The following is a 23,079-nucleotide window of genomic DNA, read 5'->3' on the forward strand; positions in this document are numbered from 1 at the left end:
ACACTGTTGAGATTCTGTTCCCACCCTCTCCTGAGAAGGGCGGGGTGGAAGGAGATGTTGTCGGAAAAGCTTCTGGGGTATGTTACAGTTATCTTCAGAGGTGCCAAACCAGCTTCCAACCCTGCCTAGTTTTGTCTTCCATTTTCTAAATCTGGGATCAGAAGTCCTTATTTGGATTTCCTAAAAATAACCAGCTGTGGCTGAGCCCTTACTCAATTACCGAAAGGGAGATATTGCATATCCTGGATCACGAGATAAGTGAGGTGCCTCGCTTATAAGCCCCATGTGCTAAGACTAAACGTGGCTCTCATGTGATTTGCCTTCACAACCCAGAGCCCCCTCATGTTTCGACTAATGCTTAAAATGAAAAATAAAAGTCCACATTGACAAAATCCAGATGGATTATGTCTCAACAGAAGCTGTTGGCCAGGGTTCCCAGAGTCACTAGGATAAAGCCGGCGGCTTGGCTTTTTCTAAAGGGTACTTCCTCCTGGCTCTCTGGGTACATCTCCGTTGGCTGGATTTTAGAACAATGTGCCTTTTCTATTTCTTCACCCCTTTTTTTAGAAAGTGGGCTGGCAACTATATTGCAGAGACTGATTTCTAAAGGGAAGCCACCATCCTTTATTTCTTCACAACTGTGCTGGGTTTATTTCTTTTTCCATTTCCTCTTCAAAATGCTAAAATTCGATGGCCACATTGCCAGGATGAATAAGCTTGTTACATATTATTTTCTCCAGCTCCATCTTTTTATTTCATCTATTTCTCTTCTGTGTCCACTGTCCAGTTTTGCTCATTCTTCCTCAGTCTCTCCACGCATAGATTTCAAACGCCTTTGCCCTCATTTAAAAATGAACAGTTCTTAAAAATTAACAGTAGGTGGCAGTAAAATTTCAAACTCAAAAGACATTCAGGAGACTCAGCAAACTAAGGAGGGTATACAGAAGGTATGAAACTGAAAATGCTAAAGGTAAAACAGTGTTATTTTGTTTTTTAAAATTAGTTTTTAAACTTCTTAATTGACTAATTGTATTTATTGTGTACAACATAATTTTTTTAAGTAAATATACATTGTTGAATGGCTGAATCTGGTTAATGAATGCATTACATCACACAGTTATTTTTGTGGTAAGAACACTTAATATGCAGTCTCTTTCCATTTTTTAAGAATATGTTATATCATTATTAACCAAAGTCACCAAGTTGTACAATGGATCTCTTGAACTGCGTCTGCTGAACTGTAATTATGTGGCCTTTGACTAATACCTCCCCAATCTCAACAGTGCTATTTTCTAAAAGCCAAATATAAGTAAATGTAGAAATCTATTTAAAAAAAAAAGATATTTCAAGCACAGCTCACATGGGGGTCATCAGGGCATATATTTGGGTAGGAGAGTCTTAAAGACTGGGAAATTATGATACCAAAGGGAATTGGTAGAAATGTGTATCAAATGAAGAACTCACCAACCAGCCTTTATTAAATTTACATGCTGGAAATGATTTCCTTCCCTCCACACCAATGCTCATCTCTGCCTCCTTTCTTCCATTTTGCTCTTTCTGCTCCCCTTCCCTCTGTGGGTCGTGAATGTTACCTTTGAGGCAGCTTGGCATTCTCTGAATGGATTTGCTACCACTTGAAGAGAGAATGTGTTTGTCTTTCTCTCATTTCAATGCCACTCTGTGCGATTGCTGTAACTTTCATCTTTCACTCTCATTCTCGCCTGCTCTCTTTTACTGTATGTCCTTTGTTCATTGTCTTAAGGGAAATATTCATAATTAGAAGGACCAAAACCAAAACAAAGAGAGAATTATGTACTCGAGGGAGATTCTCAGTGCTGTGGGATTTCTGGTCCTATTTTACCTAATTAAAGATGCTTAGGGGCTAAAGTGATTGTGGTGAAGATGTCACTTAGATCCATGGTCTCGCTCTTTCTCCCTTAGGTCCTCCAAATGATGTCATAGGCCTGGTAAACTAGTTCTCCAGGTTAGGCAATGCACCCTTGAGAGATGCTCAAGGGAAGAAAGCCGTTGCCCAGAGATGATCATCTGCAGCCATGCTTTCACAGCACAGTAAATCATACCTTGGCTTACTTGCTTTAAATGAAGATTCTTGTCCACCAACAGTTTTAGGAAATAAATGGAATTTGTGTAGCATTACCACTTCATGGCAAAACAGAAGAAAAGCAAAGATGATGTTTCTGCAGTGGTGATGCAGAGCCTTGAAATGTGCCTGCAGGTAATGCCCAATGGGGAAATCAGTTTTCATTTGGGACTACGTAGGAGTTTAACAGAGAGCAAGCAGAATGGCTCAAGAAGCAGGGAAGAAGGTCAAACCTGGTGTAGTCTGACCAGGCATGAACATTCTTGCATGCCCACCATAGGAAAAAGGTGTGAGCACATGATGGGAGACAGCTCTCTCCAGGACAGACTGGATAAAGAGGCCAAGACTAAGGAGGGTATACAGAAAGTATGGAATTGTAAATGCTAAAGGTGAAACAGTGTTATTTTGTTTTTTTATTCCACCCAACTGAGAGAAAGGTCAGTGAAAAAGTCCAGGAAAGTCTCAGGGTTGTGATCAGGAGAGGGGCAGAGAAATAAAAGAAAATGACTCAAAGGAGAGAAAGAACATTCCAAGTTGACACGAAGAGCTTATCTGTCTCTTCCTGAGTAGGATGGATGATCACCTGATGTTTATAGAAAGTGGTGTTTTTGCTGTAGTTCTCATCCCCAAAGCTAGACAGTAAAGAGGAAAGACAGGTATAAGAGGAAATTTAATAAAACACACCTATAGTGAGTTGTTTTCAGTGTGTGGACGTGTGTGCTGCTTTGTTTCCTAACAAGGACTTCACAATAAGGAGTGGTGTTCTTATTTGTAGTGTGCTGTGTAGGGTGTAGAGGGTGCATGGTGTCTAGCTTGCCCTGGCATTCCCACTTTGTTTCCTATTGTTATTGCAGGACGGTAACCAGAAAATGAAGGGGCCTTGGCTATTCAGTCAGGCCTGTGAAGTGGATAAATATCTCCCACCTCTTCTACTCCATCCACAGTCTGTGGTCCTAGGGAAGTATCCCACTGCTGAGTGTTTTTAGAATATGAATCTCTGCTCATGTACCTATTCAGATTCTGCTTTCACACTTGTCCTGTGTGTTTATCTTAAGCTCACCTCTATGTGGTGGCCCCATCCCTTGGCCAACTCCCCACCAGGTGATGGTTTCGAAGTGCTAAGTAGAAGGTATATGTGTTAGGGACACTGGGAATGAAGATAGACATTCATTTGTAGATGATTCTTCACAGAAAGTTAAGAGTCCTATGTAGATGTATTCCCAGTGTTTATCTAAGCTACCCTCTGTTCTTTTAGAGAGACTCTAAAATGGATAATCTGTTGACATCCTATCTCCAAGGAAGGAAATGATGTAGCCATTCTGAGGAATGGCCAAGTAGGAAAGCCATGGGTGCTTTTGAGTTAAAGTCATGAGATGAAAACAAATAAGCAAGCAAGCAAACAACAACAACAACAACAATAACAACAACAGCAAAATATGCATAGAGGCTAAAAAAAAAATGAAAGAAAACAGGACAGTGTTATTCAGATAAAAGGATATTGTGTTAGGATGAGCTTGTAAGTTCTGAGCATTCCATGGAGCTTATCAAGAAAATCTACATGTCTAAAACCTATTGCAGAGTATAATATTATACCAGATGTAGAGACTTAAATAGTTGTGACACCATTATTTCAGTTCCAGGTTTATTGACTAAAAATGATAAAACATCATAAGAGGTGCAATACTTTTTAAAGACCTTTGGCTTCTCAAATATAATACTCATTTGCTTTTTTCTATTGCTCTTTGCTGATGGAAAACCATGTGCAATTTTCAGTGTCCTTAAGCCTCGTAATCGATCTACTTGAAGGATAAGAGGCTTTGAAGGAAAATTTGTGGATTGAAGGCAATCTAAAAAAAGTATCTTTGAGTTTCTTAGAGTTTGTTTGTGTCTCTGTGATAATAACGTCTAGATAGAGTGCTGTCTAATGCAGTAGCCACTAGCCAATAAGTGCTGAATGTCTTGTTCCCTGATTTGTGATATCTCTATATATTAATCTAATAAAATGATTCATTCCAAGATATTATAGCTATGTTTAGTTGGGTTAATTTCATATATTCAGACTTCCCTGGCAATACCCCTGTTCCAGAGGAACAAACTCACTTTCCTGGGAACCTGGAGACTTGTCAGAAGCTGACTGCCTCAAACACAGATTTCTGTTTTGTCTTTTTGTTGTTGTTGTTATTTGTGACTTTAAGAATTCAAGGGACTTTTGTTTTTGGATCCATAATATGACTGTTCTGGTTTCAGTATGAAAATATTTTAATTTTCACCAGTTAAATTACATAATTTTCCAACTAAAATAGCACTCTGTTTTCCCAGAGCTTCCCTTATTTTCAAGTTTCCCTGTGTATCCTAGTTTGAAAAGTCGTCTTTATTTTAAAGACAATATGGATATTCTCATAAGCTGGGTAAACGTTGGGAAGGGTACTTTCACCAACAAATATTCAGATGAAGACTCATGGAAGAGTAATTCAAAGTAAAATATATATACATATATGTATGTATATATATTTATAATTATAACTATATATTATCCTTTTTTCTTTTTTTTTTTTTTTTTTTTTTTTTGAGATGGAGTTTCAGTTTTGTCACCCAGGCTGGGGTGCAATGGTGCGATCTTGGCTCACTACAACCTCTGCCTCCCAGGTTCAAGCGATTCTCCTGCCTCAGCCTCCCGAGTAGCTGGGATTACAGGCACATGCCACTATGCCTGGCTAATTTTTGTATTTTTTTTTAGTAGAGACAGAGTTTCATCATGTTGGCCAGGTTGGTCCCAAACTCCTGATCTCAAGTAACCTCCCCACCTCGGCCTCCCAAGGTGCTAGGATTACAGGCATGAGCCACCACGGCCAGCTATTTATTCTAATTCTTTAAAAATAATTTTTAAACTGACATAAAATTATTATGTATTGTGTACGACACGATGTTGTGAAGTATATATAACTGTTAATTATGTAGCTAATTAACATATGCATTACCATGCCTAGTTATAAATTTTGTTGTGAGTGCACTTATCGTCTACTCTCTTAGTATTTTTTAAGAATGCAATGCATCATCCTTAACTATAGTCGGCATGTTATAAAATAAATCTCTTGAACTTATTCTTCCTATCTAACTGGAACTTTGTTTACTTTGATGAGCATCTCTCCCATCTCTCTCATCCTCAAATGCCCCAGCCTCTGGTAACCTACATTTCACTCTCTACTTTTGTGAAATGAACATTTTAGATTCTACATGAGTGAGATCATGCAGTATTTGTCTTTCTCTCCCTGGCTTGTTTAGCTTAACATAATATCCTTCAGGTTCATTCATGTTGTTGCAAATGACAGGATTTCCTTCTTTTTATGGCTGACTAGAATTTCATCATGTATATATATCACATTTTCTTTATCCATTTATAAACTGAGTGACACTTAGGTTGATTCCATATCTTGGCTCTTCGGAATTGTGCTTTAATAAATGCGGGAGTGTAAGCTATCTCTTTGGCATGCTGATTTCACATTCTTTAATATTTACTCAGTAGTGAGATTGCTGAATCATATGATAGTTCTGTTTTTTTTTTTTTATGTTTTGAGGAACCTTCATATTATGTAGGTTGTTTCTTTGCTCTGGGGATTGTTTCCTTTGCTGTATAGAAGTTTTTGAATATCAGGTAATCCCATATCTGTATTTTTGCTTTTGTTGCCTATACTTTTGAGGTCATGTCCAAAAATATCATTGCCCAGACTGATGTATTGGAGCTCTTCCCTGTTTTCTTCTAGCAGTTTCATGGTTTTGGGACTTATATTTAAGTCTTTAATCCACTTCGAGTTGATTTTTGCACATGGTGTGCAGTAAGAGTCTTAATTATATTCTTATGCATGTACATATCTGCTTTTCCCAACACTGTTTATTTAAAAAGACTCCCCTTTCCTTATTATGTATTCTTGAAGACTGTGTTGAAAATCAGTTGGCTGTAAACATACAGATTTATTTCTGGGCTCTCTATCCTGTTCCATTGTTCTATTTGTCTGTTTTTATGCCAGTGTCATGCTGATTTGGTTACTATAGCTTTGTAAAATATTTTGAAGCTAGGTAGTGTGATGCCTCCAGCTTTGTTCTTTTTGTTCTAGATTGCTTTGGCTATTCAGGGTCTTTTGTGGTTTCATATAAATTTTAAGACTGTTTCTTCTAATCTGTGAAGAATGTCTTTGGTATTTTCATAGGAATTACGTCTCCAGGATTGCTTAAAATATTATGAACATTTTAACAATATTAATTATTTTAATTCATGAGCATGAGCTGTCTTTCCATTTATTTGTATCTTTTTCAATTTGTTTCATCAATGTTTCATATCTTAATATATTTTTAATTATTATTTGTCTTCTCTTAATCTTCTTTTTCCAGTGCAATGGTATCACAATGGAAAAAAGCCACAGTTTCTTTAATAACAACTAGTTCAAAGGCCCTGGACAGACTTTTGCTCTTTTCACCTCGCTGTAATTATTTCTTGATCATTTTTCTTCTTAAGTTTACATTTCACAGACACTCTGTTTACCCCTCCTTCCTTCCCTTCCTCCATTCTCTCCTACCCACTTGTCCCCTTGTCCCCTTCCCCCCTTCCTTCCTTCCATCCATTTCTAAATTTCATGGAGATTTATTAATAATTTTTATCTGCTTCATCCATCATCTTTTTAGTGTGTTCTTTGCCTATGTTTTGTTTTCTCCTCTGGCATTTGTGCATAGATGTCATGCTTTTTCTTTTTCCATTATTACTTGTACTATTTGCATTGGGTGAGTTGGTTTTTTTTTGTTTTTTTGTTTGTTTGTTTGTTTGGAGCTTCTGGTTTGGATGGATGATTGGGCTTAGTGATTTGGTGTGCTGCTCTAAGTTTGACTTTCTCTCTGTTATCTTCAAGCTTTTTCTTAGCAGCCCTCTCTTCTAGGTTTGGTTTTACTTCTGACTAGCAGGACACCCTTGCTTAAAGTGGAAGGCTTTCTGACATAGGTTTCCTTGTGCATAAAATAGTTTATATCTCTTTAGCTGACTAAAATAAAAATTCTCTGTTTCCCTAAAGCTTAGCCCTATTTTTACTGTACTTGGTAGCTCTTCTTCATGTATGATGGTTTGGACTTATAAATATCTAGTTTAGTCAAAGAGGGTATTTCCTTTACTGTTTCTCATCTTCCCTGTCATTTTCCATGGGTTTCAAAAAGATTGAAGAGCAGAGAAATTTTTTTCTGTGTTACTAACATGGAAGTTTTTCAGTCATAGTCTTTAACTTGACCTCTGCCTTTAATTTATCTTCTTGTTCTTTCATGGTTCACTCTCAAACTGCCTGCCCAAACTGTGTGACTTCTCTGCCTTGCAACCTTGCTCCATTTAGCTTAGAAGGTAAATTGCAAGCACTTCACAGGGGCCCCACATGCCCTGTATGAAATGGCCCTTGCCACTTACTTCTCAAGTCCTTGCTCTTATTCCCCCTTTACATTCTAGCAATACCGAGTTACTTGTATATCTGATAGGATTCTATGCAATTTCACGTCTGTACTCCTTTTCACTTGCCTATTGCTGTTCTGCCTGGAGTTCTTCTCCTTTCTTACTTACCTAATAAACTCCTCTTTATTCTTCAGGCCCAGTTCAGATGATTCTTGCTTCTCAAAGCTTTCTTTCACACTTTTCATACCGATTCAATCTCTCTGTCCTCTGTGCTACCTCTTTAACTTCACGTATATTTTGATCATTATATATTTTTTACATTATAATCAATCATTTGTTTACATATTTTTCTTTTTCACTAGATTATGAGTTCCCTGAAATTGTTCTTTGTGTCTCCATCACTTGGCACATGGCCTGGTAACAACAGGGTCTCAAGTAATAAATTGAATCAACATGAATGGAGAGATTCGAACCTGAATAATAATCATTTAGGCTTAATAGGAGAAATATTTTTCAATGCATGGCTTGAATTTTTGTTTTGTTTTATTTTGTTACATTTGAACAAAATGTAAAAAGTATCAAAATAAATAAAAGCAGAAACAAATATAAAATATTCTGTAGCTAAAGCACTCATGATCAGAAAAGAAATGAAGAGGAGAGCTGTAAGAATGCTGGTAATAGTTTACATTGTAAGGGCAGAGGCTTGCTCCAAGATAAAGTATACATGGAGGAAAAATAAGCAGTCTGGGATAAAACCACATGTCTTTCAGGTGTGGTGAAAAGAATAACCAGGGAGCCTTCCTGCACTGCATGCCTCATTGTCAGGTTTAAGATTATCTGTTCCTGGGATTCAACCTCTGTTGTTAAAATAACTACTTATATTGCTGATTTCAGAATATTTCTTCTTTTCTGAGCTAACTTTTTTCTTTCTTTCTTTTTTTGAGACAGAGTTTTACTCTTGTTACCCAGGCTGGAATGCAGTGGCATGACCTTAGCTCACTGTAACCCCTGCCTTCCAGGTTCAAGCGATTCTCCTGCCTCAGCCTCCCAAGTAGCTGGGATTACAGGCGCCTGCCACCAAGCCCAGCTAATTTTTGTATTTTCAGTAGAGATAGAGTTTCACCATGTTGGCCAGGGTGGTGTTGAACTCCTGACCTCAGGTGATCCACCCATGAGTGAAATCTTTATGCCCATTTCCAGCGATAATGGATGATGTGCACATCTCAGTAGTACAATGCAGTAACTTGTTTCAGTGAAAGGTGAAATACTGAGTGAAGATGGAAATACTCCATATGTCTTAAAATTCCACAAAGCCAGGCATATGGGAGACATTAAACGTGGAAACTCAACATGACTAATTTTCACAAAACACTCTGAAATTGATATTTTTTATCCACTGCCTGGACATACTGCAGAATTCATCCCCTTGGGACTCTAACGGAGCCATCTGGAATTTTTCAAATTTAATATCAATGCTTTGCTTTTGCAGAAAGGCAGCAAAGACCCTGCTTCACAAGCTCTCCACCTGAGACATTCAGTTGTCCTTTGGCATGAATTTTGCTTTGTGACAAATTAATTGCAAACAATCCAAGACACATTTTTACTTACTTCTCATTGGCAAACACCAGGAGGAAAGATACTTCCTTGTGGCTGACTCTTATAACCTGAGCAGCTGAAGGAATTAGCTCATCTTCTTTAAAATATATGTGTTTTTTAGATTCAGCTTCTAATTTCGTTTCACCTCTCATTCAATACTTGCCTCCCTCCTTTGTTTTTCCTAATTATTGAAGGAGAGTATGGGTGTCTCTGCTTCTGGGTACTTTTGATGTCCTTTGGCTCTGAGAATGTCCACATTATAACCAATTAGAACTTCAAGCACATTCTCTAGGACTTTTCCTTGCAGCTGGCCTAGGAGTAGGCAAACTTGCCTTAAAGATGGTTTAACAGTAACATGATGACTTTTTGGGAAGCTCCAGAATGTGTCAGTTTGAATAATAGCGTGATGGGACTGAGGTTAATTCAACTCAACAAATTTTAACTAAGGGCTCACTTGTTCTAAACAAGATATAGTCTTAGTTTCACGAGGGTTCCAACCCAGTGAGAAAGGCCTGTGTGTGGATAATACAAAAGAAGGGAATCCAATAGGAGGATAAATCAGCCCTACCCAGGGAGGCCAAGTGGCGTTTTTTGAGCAGCGTTGACTTAGGGATTGTGGTAGTTTCCGCTCACCACTACCCATGTTAATCTCCCAGAAGCTAATTTCCTTTCCACCAAATCTTGGGATTCTGTGGTTTTCATGCGAAAGTCTACTTTAAGAGGCTTGCTCAGTTGAAATAAAATTGATACTTTGCCACTCATTGAGGTTGGCTTTTTCTCCATTACCACTGTGTCTTTATACTTTACTGTTCACTCACATAATAAACAATAATATTACTAACCAGTAAATAAAATCATATCAAGCATCCCAAAATAGCTAAAAATTAGCTTCAACCATTTGTGCATTGACTGAATAATGATTGTTGACCTGACATTTATCTTCATGTCTCATAAATATTAGTTCTAATAATTAGCAGCTTTATTGCCAAACTCCTGAGTTTATCTTTGGTCATTTCTCTGCTATGGACTTCATTGAGCCAATCATTCAGAGAAGAAGACTCCTTCAAAATAGGGGAAGTATGTTATATCTTGCCTTTCCCTTCATAATTTCAACAACTCTGAGTATAATATCATATGTCTCTCTTTCTCCCCAGAAAAGAATAAGTGTGAGTCAAAGTTGTAGTCTTCAAGCTGGAGGTGAATTCATCACCAAGCTTAGGCCTACATTGCTCAAAGTATTGCCATTAGTAGTCAACTGAGAGGAAGCAAGCCTTTTAGGGTTGATATGATTTTTCATTTGAGATCTGATTACCATAATTAGAGTAGAACTCACATATAGTTTGCAGAAGTTGTTGATTTCCAAAAGTTCTGTGGAACCCCAGTGGTTGCCTTCTTGCCTCATCCTGTTTCTTCCAGGTTCTGAGACATAGGGCTGCAATTAGAGGGTCAGCTCACTCAAACGTTAAATTCCATGAAGAGTGGAAACAAAAACCAGTAATGATAAGGATGCATGCTATTCCTTTTATCTCCGACTCAATTTATACCGTTCAAGTAGATCTCTTTGTATTGACAGATACCCAATCTAGCTAGTGCTTTTTTTTTTTTTTTTTTAACATCCCTGGCATTTACACTGGATGCCTGTTCTTGGGCACCACACGTCAGAGGATTTCATCTATATTACATTTCTATGAGTTCTCTTTTTTGTGTGGTAAATCTAGACTTAGCTAAGTTTTTGCAGCCCTAGGGCACCATGCATAGACTGACATTTTAGTAACCTGTAACATCCAACCAATCCAGGTAAAGGTTGGGGGCTGTGGATTGAAATATACCATTGCAATCAACACATTAATTACACTGTCTGCTATATTGAGTTTCCATTTAATTGAATTTGAGGGTTTAATTACTTTGAAATTATTCTTGATGATTGTCATAATTATCATATAAAATATTGATCATGCTTATTGTTTCCTTTTAGGTCACCAGTCTCTTCAGAAGATTATGGTAAGAATCATTTTTCTGATTTATACCAAATCAGAATTAAAACTTGATCCCTGGTCTTTGCAGTTCATTGTCAGAGCAAATAATTGTTTAAGAAAATGTCTCTTAAGATGTTGCTTTGTGGTTTTTGAACATGAAATGTCAAACAGTTTTAAAAACTTAAATCACCCTAGCTGAATTCGATACCTTTCAAATCTCTTCCAACTAGTTTGGTTGACAAATATTGTAAAGCCTTAATTTATTCTGCCTGATTTCAGTCCCATCAGCAGAAACATTTTGTGGTTTTGGGCCAGTCCTATAACTTTTATGACTCAGATTTTTGTCTTTAAAATGGGAGTTTATGGTAGATATTCCTTACCGTCCATTCCAGATTGGACATTGGCGTCATGTTCCAATCACTCATTTGCAAGGAGCATTCTAAGTCTGAAAGGAAGTCAAGCAGTAAGTGCTATTTGTTGTTACCTAGTTGAGATGAGTCGTTTGCATTTTAAGAGATAGCTATTTCACTCAAAAGAGAAAATACCTAATTTTGTTCCATATCACCTTTGGAATTGTTCATTTATCCAGTCAGTCACAAAAATGTTTATTAAGTGGCTACAATGAGTCAGTTATTATACATAATTATGTTTTATAAATATGCTATATGAAACTTTGGTTTGGGACCCCTTTGTATCTTCCTTGGACTTTTGAAATTCTCCCATAATTGGTATCCATACCTCTAGATTTTCTTTTCCCTAGTTCAGTGAGTACCCAGCTAGCACCAAAATGATTATTCTATAGTAAAAATCTACCCCTATTGCCTCTGGAATGAAATCTTTCCAGCAGACCAATAATTGTGTTCAGCTTTCCAATATTGTATTTTAACATGGACTAGTAAGCACTAAATGATGGAGTCTTTGTCTTCCTCCACTGCTTATAGTTTCATTTACCATCTTTTTCCTTCTCCTACCCAGGATCTATATTCCAGCTGTGTGGCACTACCTCTAATTCTACATCTAATTTCTGGAGCTCACCATCTTTATCGCACCTCCCTGCTTTTATTCATACTGTTCTCTCTGACATATAAGAGAGAGCATATCTTTCTCTCTTTTGCCATATAAACAGTTTCTATGCACCTCACCTCATCCTCTGTGAGGGCTTGCTGATCCGCTTATCATTGTGCCAAGTATTTTTTACATTCTAGGGTTTAATGTGCAAATTTCATGCTTTATTTACCTGTTTTCCCTAATAGACTATGAGTGCTTTGATATAGTTTCCAACAAATAGCAAACAATGAAAAAGTGTTTATTAAATGAATGAGTTCAGAAAAGGGAGGAGTTTTAGGCAGGCCTCTTCTACCGCCACATTGTGAAATCTGACTCAATACTGGTATGAAGTTGTATTATTTTCTATGAAGAATCATAGGGAAAATTATGTTCAGGCCCATTGCATCAGAATTAGTCAATCGACCACCTAATGGTAACCTGCTCTTATGTACTATTTTGCTGATTGCTGTTGGTATGACTAGGTGTTTGCACATTTATATAGGCCCTTGGCACTTCCATGTTCACATTATCAACTAGAAGCTTGTGCTTGGTTTTTATTTTGAACTCGGATTCCCCTTAATGACTTTTGATTGTCTTTGCCTTCCTATCTAAATAATTTATCCCCCATTCAAACAAAAATGGTGGATGAGGGAGACTTGTAAATGACAAGTTATAGTCCACTAGAACTTCTTAATTGGTTATGCAATCACAGGGGGCATATGTCAGGGTCCTTTGAAGTCCTAAAAGATCACTACTGCCAGAAAGACTTGCTTGGTGTTAAGAGCACTTCAGAATTGATTATTTTGAGAACCTTATATGTGATTAGTTGAAGAAACATTATCGAAATTAGTGGGATATTATAATTTCATGGCTTCAAAAAATTTATTACATGTTCATACCTCTCATAGTTTGTTTCTGTAACTTCCAAAAATAGTTCAAGTACATAATGCAAAATTATAGTGATGATTTATCTATCTTATCTAATTGTTCATAATTTTCTAGACCTTATATTCTTGAAAAAAATATCTTTTTTCTTTATTGCCAGGATTTTCTATCTACCACTCAAAATATATTTTCTTCTGTTTATACATTTTTAAGAGTTCCCATGTATATGGCTAGTATAAAACCTCTTGAATGCCATAGTATCAATCTTACATATTATTTGTATACAGTAATGGCATTGAAATACACTTGTAAGAGAGGTGAGAAGTAGCAATTTTTTTTCCTCAAATTTATTGGTAGAAAATTTAAGGCACATTGGACAAATGGATTGTGAAATCAGAATATAAAACCCTATGTCTCTTGATTTTCTTTTTTGTTTGCTTTCCACAAATAGTCCTTGCTCTGTAATAACTAGTCACTTTGGCTCTCTCTAAGGCAAGAATTTATTCTTGGAAAAGTCTATTTTTTCATTGTCCAGTGATCCTGGCATTTTTCATTCCCATGGTACTCTTTCATAGAGTGCTTAAATACAGTGGCTTTGTCATTTAGCTTATCTTGTTTGTTTTGTTTTCCTTATCTGTAAAATGGGGCTAATCATAAACTGCTTACCTCATGGGATTGTAGCAAGTTCAATTGAGAAGTCATTTGTAAAATCACTTTCTAATTTGTTAAAAGCACCCCAAACATAGTATTTCTCTAGCATCCAGACAGTAGAAGAGGAAGCACAAGTTTATCTGTGATATTTGCTTGGGATTATGATCCGCCCTTGAAAAGTTAAAAGCAGATGGGAGAGAATAACTGTTTCTTTCATTATCATTAAATTTTCTCTGGAAACCTTTCATTACATCAGGGTGAGGAGGAATAAAATGTTTAATACACCATTTAGCTTACAGTGCCAGAGTATAGGCTCAGTTGATGATTAGATGTGTGGTCATATAGAATTGGCAACACAAGGTCTAAACGACACATAAACTGTTTCTATATTTATATAATAGCGCATCAGGGTCACTAAGAATAAAGGCTAAATTGTATTGAGTGCTTATTATGCAGAAGCCCTGTGCTCAAGTGCCTCAACTGCATTATGTCCTTTCATCTTTCACGAATAACTCTGTAGTAGATGCATCGCTCCCAGTTTCACAGTTGCAAAAGCACTCTCAGATGGCTTAAATAACTTGCTTAAGGTCAGATAGCTAGTAGGTGAGAGAGTTCATTTTCAGACCCAATTCTAACAACCAAGCTCTTTTTCCCCCCCCATTTATTTATTTTATTGCATTTTAGGTTTTGGGGTACATGTGAAGAACATGCAAAATTGTTGCATAGGTACACACGTGGCAGTGTGATTACCAAGCTCTTAACTCTCTTTTATCCTCTATGTCCCTGGAAAACCAAAGACATGATTGAATGGATAGAACTATGGAGATAATTCTTCCCCCCCAACAAGAGTATATTTACTGCTGTGTAAGTAATTTCTTTTTAATGACAAAACAAAGCAGAACAAAAATAACAACTTCTTCCTCCTGCTGGCAATGATTTGTCCCTGTAGAAAAAGTAAATACCGATGTCACATTTTCTCATAATTAGTTAACCGAGTGAAACTGAAGCTTCAGGGAAACCTGCCATGCTAAACCCCAGTGGAAACATTACGTTTTAATGTTACATCTGGAAGCTGGAGTCCTACTCCTTGTCAGAAGATAAGCTTGGCAGTGATTGATTGCACTGTCCTCTGTGTTTCCTCTGTATTGAATGCCTATCACTTCATCATTTAAATTGCTCCTGGAGCCATCTCCTGGGCCCAGGCTGCTTCCCTGGCTCTGAGAACTCGTCTTCTGTCACCTTAGCTTGCTTATTTTACAGGCTCCTTGGAATGCTACCCTTACTGCTGCTACCTATGCCAGCACACTCAAGGCAGGTCATCTTCCACCTAATGTCGATTCATTTACAAAATAAAAGGCATTAGTTGCCTCTCAAAACAAAGTGCCAACGATGTACTCCATGCTCCCCTGGAACATCCGAGGGAAGCATCCCACTCCTGCCCTACCTCCTAGACCTGTTGTCAACAATGGCTGTCACATTCTAAAGCAGCTTTTGTTGTTGCAACAGTAACGTAGTGGACAAGAATTGCAGTAATGGCTATCTGGAAATAAAATTGTCACAACTACAGTCACTAGTGTAAAGCATTCAAGAATGAATCTACTGCCAGGCTTGGAGTCGGCTGTACTTTGCAGTAGGTTATTGATATGGTTTGGCTGTGTCCTCACCCAAATTTCACCTTGAACTGTAATAACCCCCATGTGTCAATGGTGGGGCCAGATGGAGAGAATTGAATCGTGGGGCAGTTTCCCCCATACTGTTTTCATGATAGTGAATAAGTCTCATAAGATATGATGGTTTCATAAATGGGAGTTCTCCTGCACAAGCTCTCTTGCCTGCCATCACGTAAGACGTCCCTTTGTTCTGCCTTTGTCCTCCACCATGATTGTGAGGCCTCCCCAGCCATGTGGAACTGGGAGTCCATTAAACCTCTTTCTTTTAGAAAGTACCCAGTCTCGAGTATATCTTTATTAGCAGCATGAGAAAGGATTAACAGTTATACAAAGAATCACACTGTGACATGGCCCAAAATCTTTGAGGCATCAATGACTATACCTCATCAATTCACTTTTCTTTCATGTATCTTACTGAAACAGATACTATTCATAAAATATATGAAATGTATCTGCTCAATTTAAATATTGAGCAAGGGAACTACTGTGTCCTTGGCCCTCAGACTAAGAAGTAAAACATTATAGGAATTTGGGAGCTTCATGTAATTTACTTTCCTAATTATGTCCCCTTCCCTCTCCTTCAGGAATAATTACTATTCTCTCTTTTTGATAATCATGTCCTTACTTCTTCTTATTGTTTTACTACATATGTGCACATCTTATATATGAATGTATATGTGGATATATAACTCATATATATATTCCTATATGTGTGTATTTGTGTGTGTATATATAGTTTTACCTATTTTGAATTTTACAAATTGAATCATGTTGTAATTTGTTTCTTTTATTCAAAATGATATTTCTTGTGATTCGTCCTTATAGATGAGTGCCATATTCATTTCATTAATAGCTCATGTTGTATAGGTGCTCTATTGTATGAACATATAACAATTTATATATCCAATCTGCTAATGAATGTTTACATAGATAACAGGTTTCTTGGGGTTTTGCTTGTGTTTTTATTTTGCTATTGCAAACAATATCACTATGAACATTCTCTTTTTTTGTAACTCTTTCTGGTATCCATGTGCAAGAATTTCTCTAGGACTTAAACCTGGGAATTGCTTAGTTTGTTGGTAGATTATACACACATTTAACTTACAGCATTATGACAAATTGTTTTGCAAGTGATCACATTAACATACACTCACAACTTCAATGGATGAGAGGTCCCATTGACCTGCATCCTAGCCAACACTTGATATTAACTGATTTGGAAATGTTTGTTAGTCTTGTGCAATATGAAATGGCATCTCATTGTGATTTTAATTTGTGATAAATGATTACACATTGGATCAAGCATCTTTTCATATACTTATGGGCCATTTGTGTTTACTCTTCTATGAAAGGTCTTTTATTTATTTCACTCACTTTTTACCACCTGGTTGTTTGTGTTCTTCTTGATGATTTATGAACTTTTTTATGTGTTCTAGGTAAAAATTGTTTTGTTGACTATGCATGTTACAAATTTTCTCCAGTTTGTGGTTTATCTTTTTGAACTCTTTTTGATGTCATCTGATGAATAGATGGATACTCTTTATTTTACTATAGTAAAATTATTAAGGTTTTCTCTATGGTTTATGCCTTTGATAATTTTTAAAGAAATCTTTCAAAGTATAATCATAAAGATATTGTCTCATAAAATTTTTTTAGTGCTTTCTCTCATACTTAATAACTTAGAATTGATTTTTGTGGTTTTGTAAGAGGTAAAGGTCAAATTTTATTTTGTTTGTGTTTGTATGCATAACCAGCTATTTTATTATCCTTTGTTTTTTTCACTGACTTGAAAACCCTGTAAACCTGAGTCTCTAGGTTCTATTTTCTGTAATTTTGATCAATATATCTATTCCTGTCCTATTGTTTTAGTTGTTACAACTTTGGTATGAATCCTGATATCTATTAGAGGATATGTCCTGTAATTTTTTCTTCAGAAGTGACATGGGATAACTGAGGTTTTCCTGTTTCATATAAATTATAAAATTAGCTTCTCAAGTTGTATGTTGAATTCTTTTATGAAAATCGCATGAATCTATAAATTAGTGTAAAGAAAATTGATAATTTCATGATAATGCATCTTTCTATTCCACACCACATCTTTTTACATTCAATTGGCTCTTTAAAATGGCTATGAATAGTGTTTTATAATTTTCTTCATGAAGGGTTTAGTCTTTTTTTGTGTTAAGTATATTCCTAGGTACTTTATATTTTTTAGTGACAATTTGTATGTTGTATTTTTTAAATTGTGTTTTCTAAGTGATCTTTGCTGGAATATTGAAATGCAGTTGAATTTTAAAATCTTGTTTATCAAGATTCCTGCTAAAGTTTTAAATTCATAAATTTTATATGAAGGATCTTTTTGTGGGAAGAGAATTCTATATAGGCAATCTCATCTACAAATACAAATAATTTTGGTTTGCCTTTTACAATCATTATGCTTTTTATACGTATTTCTGGCACTTTCTGCACTGGTTAAAACCTTCAGTACAGTATTGACTAGTAATAGACATAGTGAGCATCATTGACTTGTTCCTGATCCCAAAGTTGGTGCCATCCACAAGAAGTTCACTGCTGGCAGGTGGTCATGATACAGGTAGCAGTACTTGCTTTGTGGATATTCCTTTTAAGGATATTTTCCTTCACTCTAATTTATTAAATTCAACAGATGTTGAATTTTATTGAATACTCTTTTATTCATCTTTAGAGATGACATTTTTTCCTTTGGTATGTTAATATGGTGCATTTTACGAATTGATTTTTAAATAGAAAATATATTTCTGAGAAGAACTTAAATTGGTTATTATATTTACCACATTTATACATTGATAGATTTGATTTGCTAATATTTTGTTTCACTCTTTACATCCATGTTCATAAGTGTGGTTAGACTTTAATTTTCCTTTCTATTATGCAGCATGCGTACGACAGTCATAGCTTAAAATGAAGTAGGAAGGGTTTCCTCTTTTTATAGTCTCTGGAAGACTTTGCACAGTACTTGAGTTACCTATTTATGGAATACCTTATATATACTACTACTATTCTCATTTTACAGATGAGAACACTAGGGCACAACCTGATTAAATGACTTGTCCAAGGCCACATGCCTATGGAGTAAAAGGTAGAACTAGGATGTAAACTCAGGTGATCTGGATCCAAATCCTTTTCCCAACCATTTCTCTCTACTATCTGTCAAATCTGTCAACAGCGTTGCTCATGTAATAGGAAATCACGATTCTGTTTGCTAAATAAAGACCTCATAATTGTATGAGGTCTTTTTATTGGGTAAAAATAGATTATTCAAGATGGGAATTTTTTATTCATGTAAGTAAGCAAAGCCCTTGGCACAGAAAAACAATTCAAAGATATATTTTGGATCCACTTCTTGTAGCCCCACACTTCATAATCAAGAAAATAGGGATCCAATTTCCTGTCAATAACACTCATTTTTTTATAAGGTAAAATTCTCAAAAGGTAGCTATTTCCTTAAAGAGATATTACAAATAGGAGGATAATTATTATGACTATGATGACTGTGAATAAAGATTTTTTTTTCTTTTTTTTTTTTTCCCATTTATTTATTTTATTGCATTTTNCTGCTGGAGGTATAATGGACGTTAATACTGCTTTACAAGAGGTGCTGAAGACCACTCTTATCCATGATGGCCTAGCACATGGAATTCTCGAAGCTGCCAAAGTCTTTTTTTTTTCCCCATTTATTTATTTTATTGCATTTTAGGTTTTGGGGTACATGTGAAGAACATGCAAAATTGTTGCATAGTAACACACATGGCAGTGTGATTTGCTGCCTTCCTCCCCATCACCTACATCTGGTAACTGTGAATAAAGATTAAGAGAGTTAGATATTGGCCAGGTGCTGTGGCTCACACCTGTAACCCTAGCACTTTGGGAGGTCGAGGTGGGCGGATCACCTGAGGTCAGGAGTTTGAGCCAAGCCTGGCCAACATGGGGAAACCCTGTCTGTGCTAAAAATACAAAAATTAGCCTGGCGTGGTGGTACATGCCTGTAATCCCAGCTACTTGGGAGGCTGAGGCAAGAGAATTGTTCGAACCCAGGAGGCAGAGGCTGCAGTGAACTGAGATTGTGCCACTACACTCCAGCCTGGGCAATAGAGCAAGACTCCATCTCAAAGAAGTAAACTTGACTGATGTTATAGATGGAAATACGTGCAGATCTTTAATTGCATTGCTAGGAAGAGCTTCCTATATTGTCCATCACAGTATGTCACTTTGCAATGACTTTGAGCTATCATTAATGTAAAGTTGCTAGAGTGCTGTTTTCTTGCCCCATATCAGATTTTTTCCTATAGAATCTCCCCTTGGCTTTCTAATTAGATTCTAACATTTAGGGCTCATTTTTGGGGCTGTTTCTCATCCTGGTTTAGTTCATGTTGCTTTGGAGAATTATTTCTATTCTGCTTGAGGGGCCCTCTCTAGACCTCGCCTCCCTTGCCTTTATTCAGCCCTAAGGTTTCTGTCACCTCCTACCATGTCTCTGGCAGACACCTTTGTTGTCCTATATTCAGGTCTCACCTCAATGCTCATTAACTTCTGTGTGTTAGAACCACCTCCATAGATGCTAAGGACAAACAATGAATTTTCCTGACAACTTTAATGCCTATGACTTCTCCTTCCTTATTCACTTACTTTTTTTTTTTTGAGTGTATTCCAATTTTCTTTCCTCATGGGTAGTGTTGCTCTTCTTATTTGACTGTAAACTCAATGAATAGAGACATTGCCCTATTCTGTGCTGTGCCCTGGCACAGAGCTGATTCTTTCTGTACAAGTCTTACTGTTAAATTTGCTGCAGTATGTGGTGTTGGCAAACAGAAACTTTCATTACACATCTTTGAATCCCATTGCAGCCTCATTAATATTGTTCCCTGTTGTAGAAGATAGGTCACTCCTGGTCTTTTTCCAAAGAGATTCAATTACTAATGTGTTGGAAAGATGGCCTTTTGTGGTGGTCTCACAGGGTGTTCCTTAAAGACTGTGTTTTGAAAGCAAAAGAATAAAAATGGTAGCATAATTTTTCTTAGTCTTCTTTTATAAATCTTAGGAAAACAGATAATTCACTGTTGATTAAAAAGAAAACAAAACTCCCTGGGCTTTCCAAAATCTGGTTATATTACTTTCTATGTGTCCTGATGCTGCTATTATCTGTCATGTCCCTTTACTAAATCTCACTTGATTGTAATCATTTAATCCTTTTGATTCTTTTGGCTTCTTTGGTATGCTTTGTTGGTGATAATTATCTAGTTATCTTTTGAAGGTTGATTGTAAGTGGGTGGAGGAGATGATTTTTTTTTTTTTTTGAGATGGACTTTTGCTTTTGTTGCCCAGGTTGGAGTGCAGTGGTGCGATCTCGGCTCAATGCAACCTCTGCCTCCCCAGTTCAAGCGATTCTCCTGTCTCAGCCTCCTAAGTAGCTGAGATTAAGGCATGCCCCACAATACCCTGCTAATTTTTTGTCTTTTTAGCAGAGATGGGGTTTCACCATGTTGGTCAGGATGGTCTCGAACTCCTTACTTCAGATGATCTGTCTGCCTCAGCCTCCCAAAGTGCTGAGATTACAGGTGTGAGCCACTTCGCACAGCTGAGAGAATATTCTTTATTAAAATTTACCTACAACATTGCGTTGGATTTCTTTTGGGGTTATAGAATATTTAAGTTAAAATATTAACACATCGTAAAAGAAAAAACTAACAGGAAAAACAAAAGGAGTTAGAAAAAGGAAGAAAGCTGATGTCCTAGTTTACTTTTATTTTGAGATGGAGTTTCACTGTGCCACCCAAGCTAGAGGGCAGTGGCCTGATCTCAGCTCACTGCAATCTCTGCCTCCCAGGTTCAAGCAATTCTCCTGCCTAAGCTTACTGAGCAACTGGAATTACAGGCATGTGCCACCACACCTGGCTATTTTTTGTATTTTTACTAGAGATAGGGTTTCACCATGTTGGCCAGTCTGGTCTCAAACTCCTGACCTCATTTAATCCACCTGCCTTGGCCTCCCAAAGTGCTGGCGTTAAAGGCATGAGCCACCACACTTGACCACTAGTTTACTTTTAAGTGGAAGGATGAGAAGTGGCCATCAGACAAGGTGATGTGTCTGGCAACAAATGAAGCTATACAGTATTTAGGAATTGAGAAATCGCTGACTCTGGTCTTTGAGTAGTATTCTATGATGGCAGAATAAAAAAACTGAATTGTACCTATTGTTAAAATTTCCTGTGTTTAAGATTTCTGCTGTATGAAATTATATGATATGGGTTATACCAACACCCAGTGTAACCAAGAGGCTGGGTTGGTACACTGAAAGTTATTGTAATACAATTCTCCTGTGAGGATATTGTTACTACATTTGTTTTTAATTTGACTAGAAATCCTAATACTTAATCAAAAGTCTTCTCCTCTACCTATAGCTTGTTTTATCATTTTGGTTGCCTCTTGCAAACAACTGACTGGTGACTGGTTTCCCTAAATTACGGACTTACCCTAAACATACCTTATCATGATTACCAGTTGCAAAATGTTAGAATGTGTTGTCACTTCTTCAGTTGGTTCTTAGAAGGTTAGTCTTAAATATGTTACTTTAATCTGTGTGCTCTAGTACTTTGAATGCATTTTTTGTTTGTATTTTTGTTTGTCCAACCTGTCAATTATAGCTACTTAGGCCTGGACTGTCCTGGATAGAGCTGTTAAAATATTCACCAGTCCAGCCTTCTTACAAGCTAATTAAGTCAACTAAGTGTTTCCTTAGTTACACTAGGAACTAAGGACATAACAAGTTTTGCCAGACTTGTTATGTCAATCCTGAATTTCTGGGTTCATTGTGGGTGCCCTAATCTTAGGGTGTGACTTTCTCAGCATCCTGTAACATCCATTCCCCAGCCAGCACAACTTTACATAATATTTATAAGAAGTTGGCTGCTGAAGCCTTTCCTTTACCTAGCAGGGCAACTTGATTTTCTACGCCCTCCCTCATCCGAGCCAGAAAAGTATGGGATATGGAGATCACTAAAACTACATACCTTTGGCCTGACCAGGGAAATCTTTAGAAGGAAGGTCCGGGTAGTACCACCTAATGACCCCATAGTATTGTTTGAAAGTCTGTGTAGCCAGATAAGGAGGCAGTGTAGTACCCTGCTAAAGAGACAGGCTTTCTCATGTGTCATAAATATTTCACACCCTGGGTCTACATCCTGCTTTTATTCCATGTTAGCCATGTGGTCTTGAGCAAATTACTTAATGTCACTAAACCTCAATTTTTTCATCCTGTAAATGAGGATGACAATAAGATTACATATCTAATAGGCTTATTGTAAGCATTAAATTAGGTAATATAGGCAAAGACCTAGCACACAGTTTGCTTATAAACATCAGTGAAGGAAAGAGACAGTAGGAGAGAAAATGTGCAGGAAAGAGTGACAGCAACCATCAATGTCAGCTAGCCAAAATGGACATATAGATTTTTTTAAATAAATAGACCTCATATGTCTCATTTGCATGGGTTTTTGGGATGATTAAAGTCTATAGTTTTCTAGGATTACTTGAAATACACATTTCCTGTGGGTTACAGCCCAATGGACAGAGAATGACTTGTATATTAGGCCATTCTCACATTGCTATAAAGAACTACCTGAGACTGCGTAATTTATAAAGAAAAGAGGTTTCATTGACTCATGGTTTCACAGGCTGTACAGGGCTCATGGACAGGGA

At 36.9% G+C, this 23,079-nt stretch overlaps 1 protein-coding gene across 2 annotated transcripts in view; it reads left to right on the top strand.

Moving 5' to 3' along the window:
* The window catches only part of DGKI (diacylglycerol kinase iota), a 450,254-nt gene that overhangs the window by 390,591 nt on the left and 36,584 nt on the right, over positions 1–23,079 (top strand). For both annotated transcript variants that reach the window (XM_037729856.1, XM_017504298.2), the window contains one exon: positions 11,092–11,117. In XM_037729856.1, coding sequence (XP_037585784.1) covers positions 11,092–11,117 — 26 coding nt within the window. The remainder of the gene's footprint in view (positions 1–11,091; positions 11,118–23,079) is intronic.

This window comes from Cebus imitator, unplaced genomic scaffold (assembly GCF_001604975.1).
Source record: "Cebus imitator isolate Cc_AM_T3 unplaced genomic scaffold, Cebus_imitator-1.0 Scaffold319, whole genome shotgun sequence".
Classification (NCBI taxonomy): domain Eukaryota; kingdom Metazoa; phylum Chordata; class Mammalia; order Primates; family Cebidae; genus Cebus; species Cebus imitator.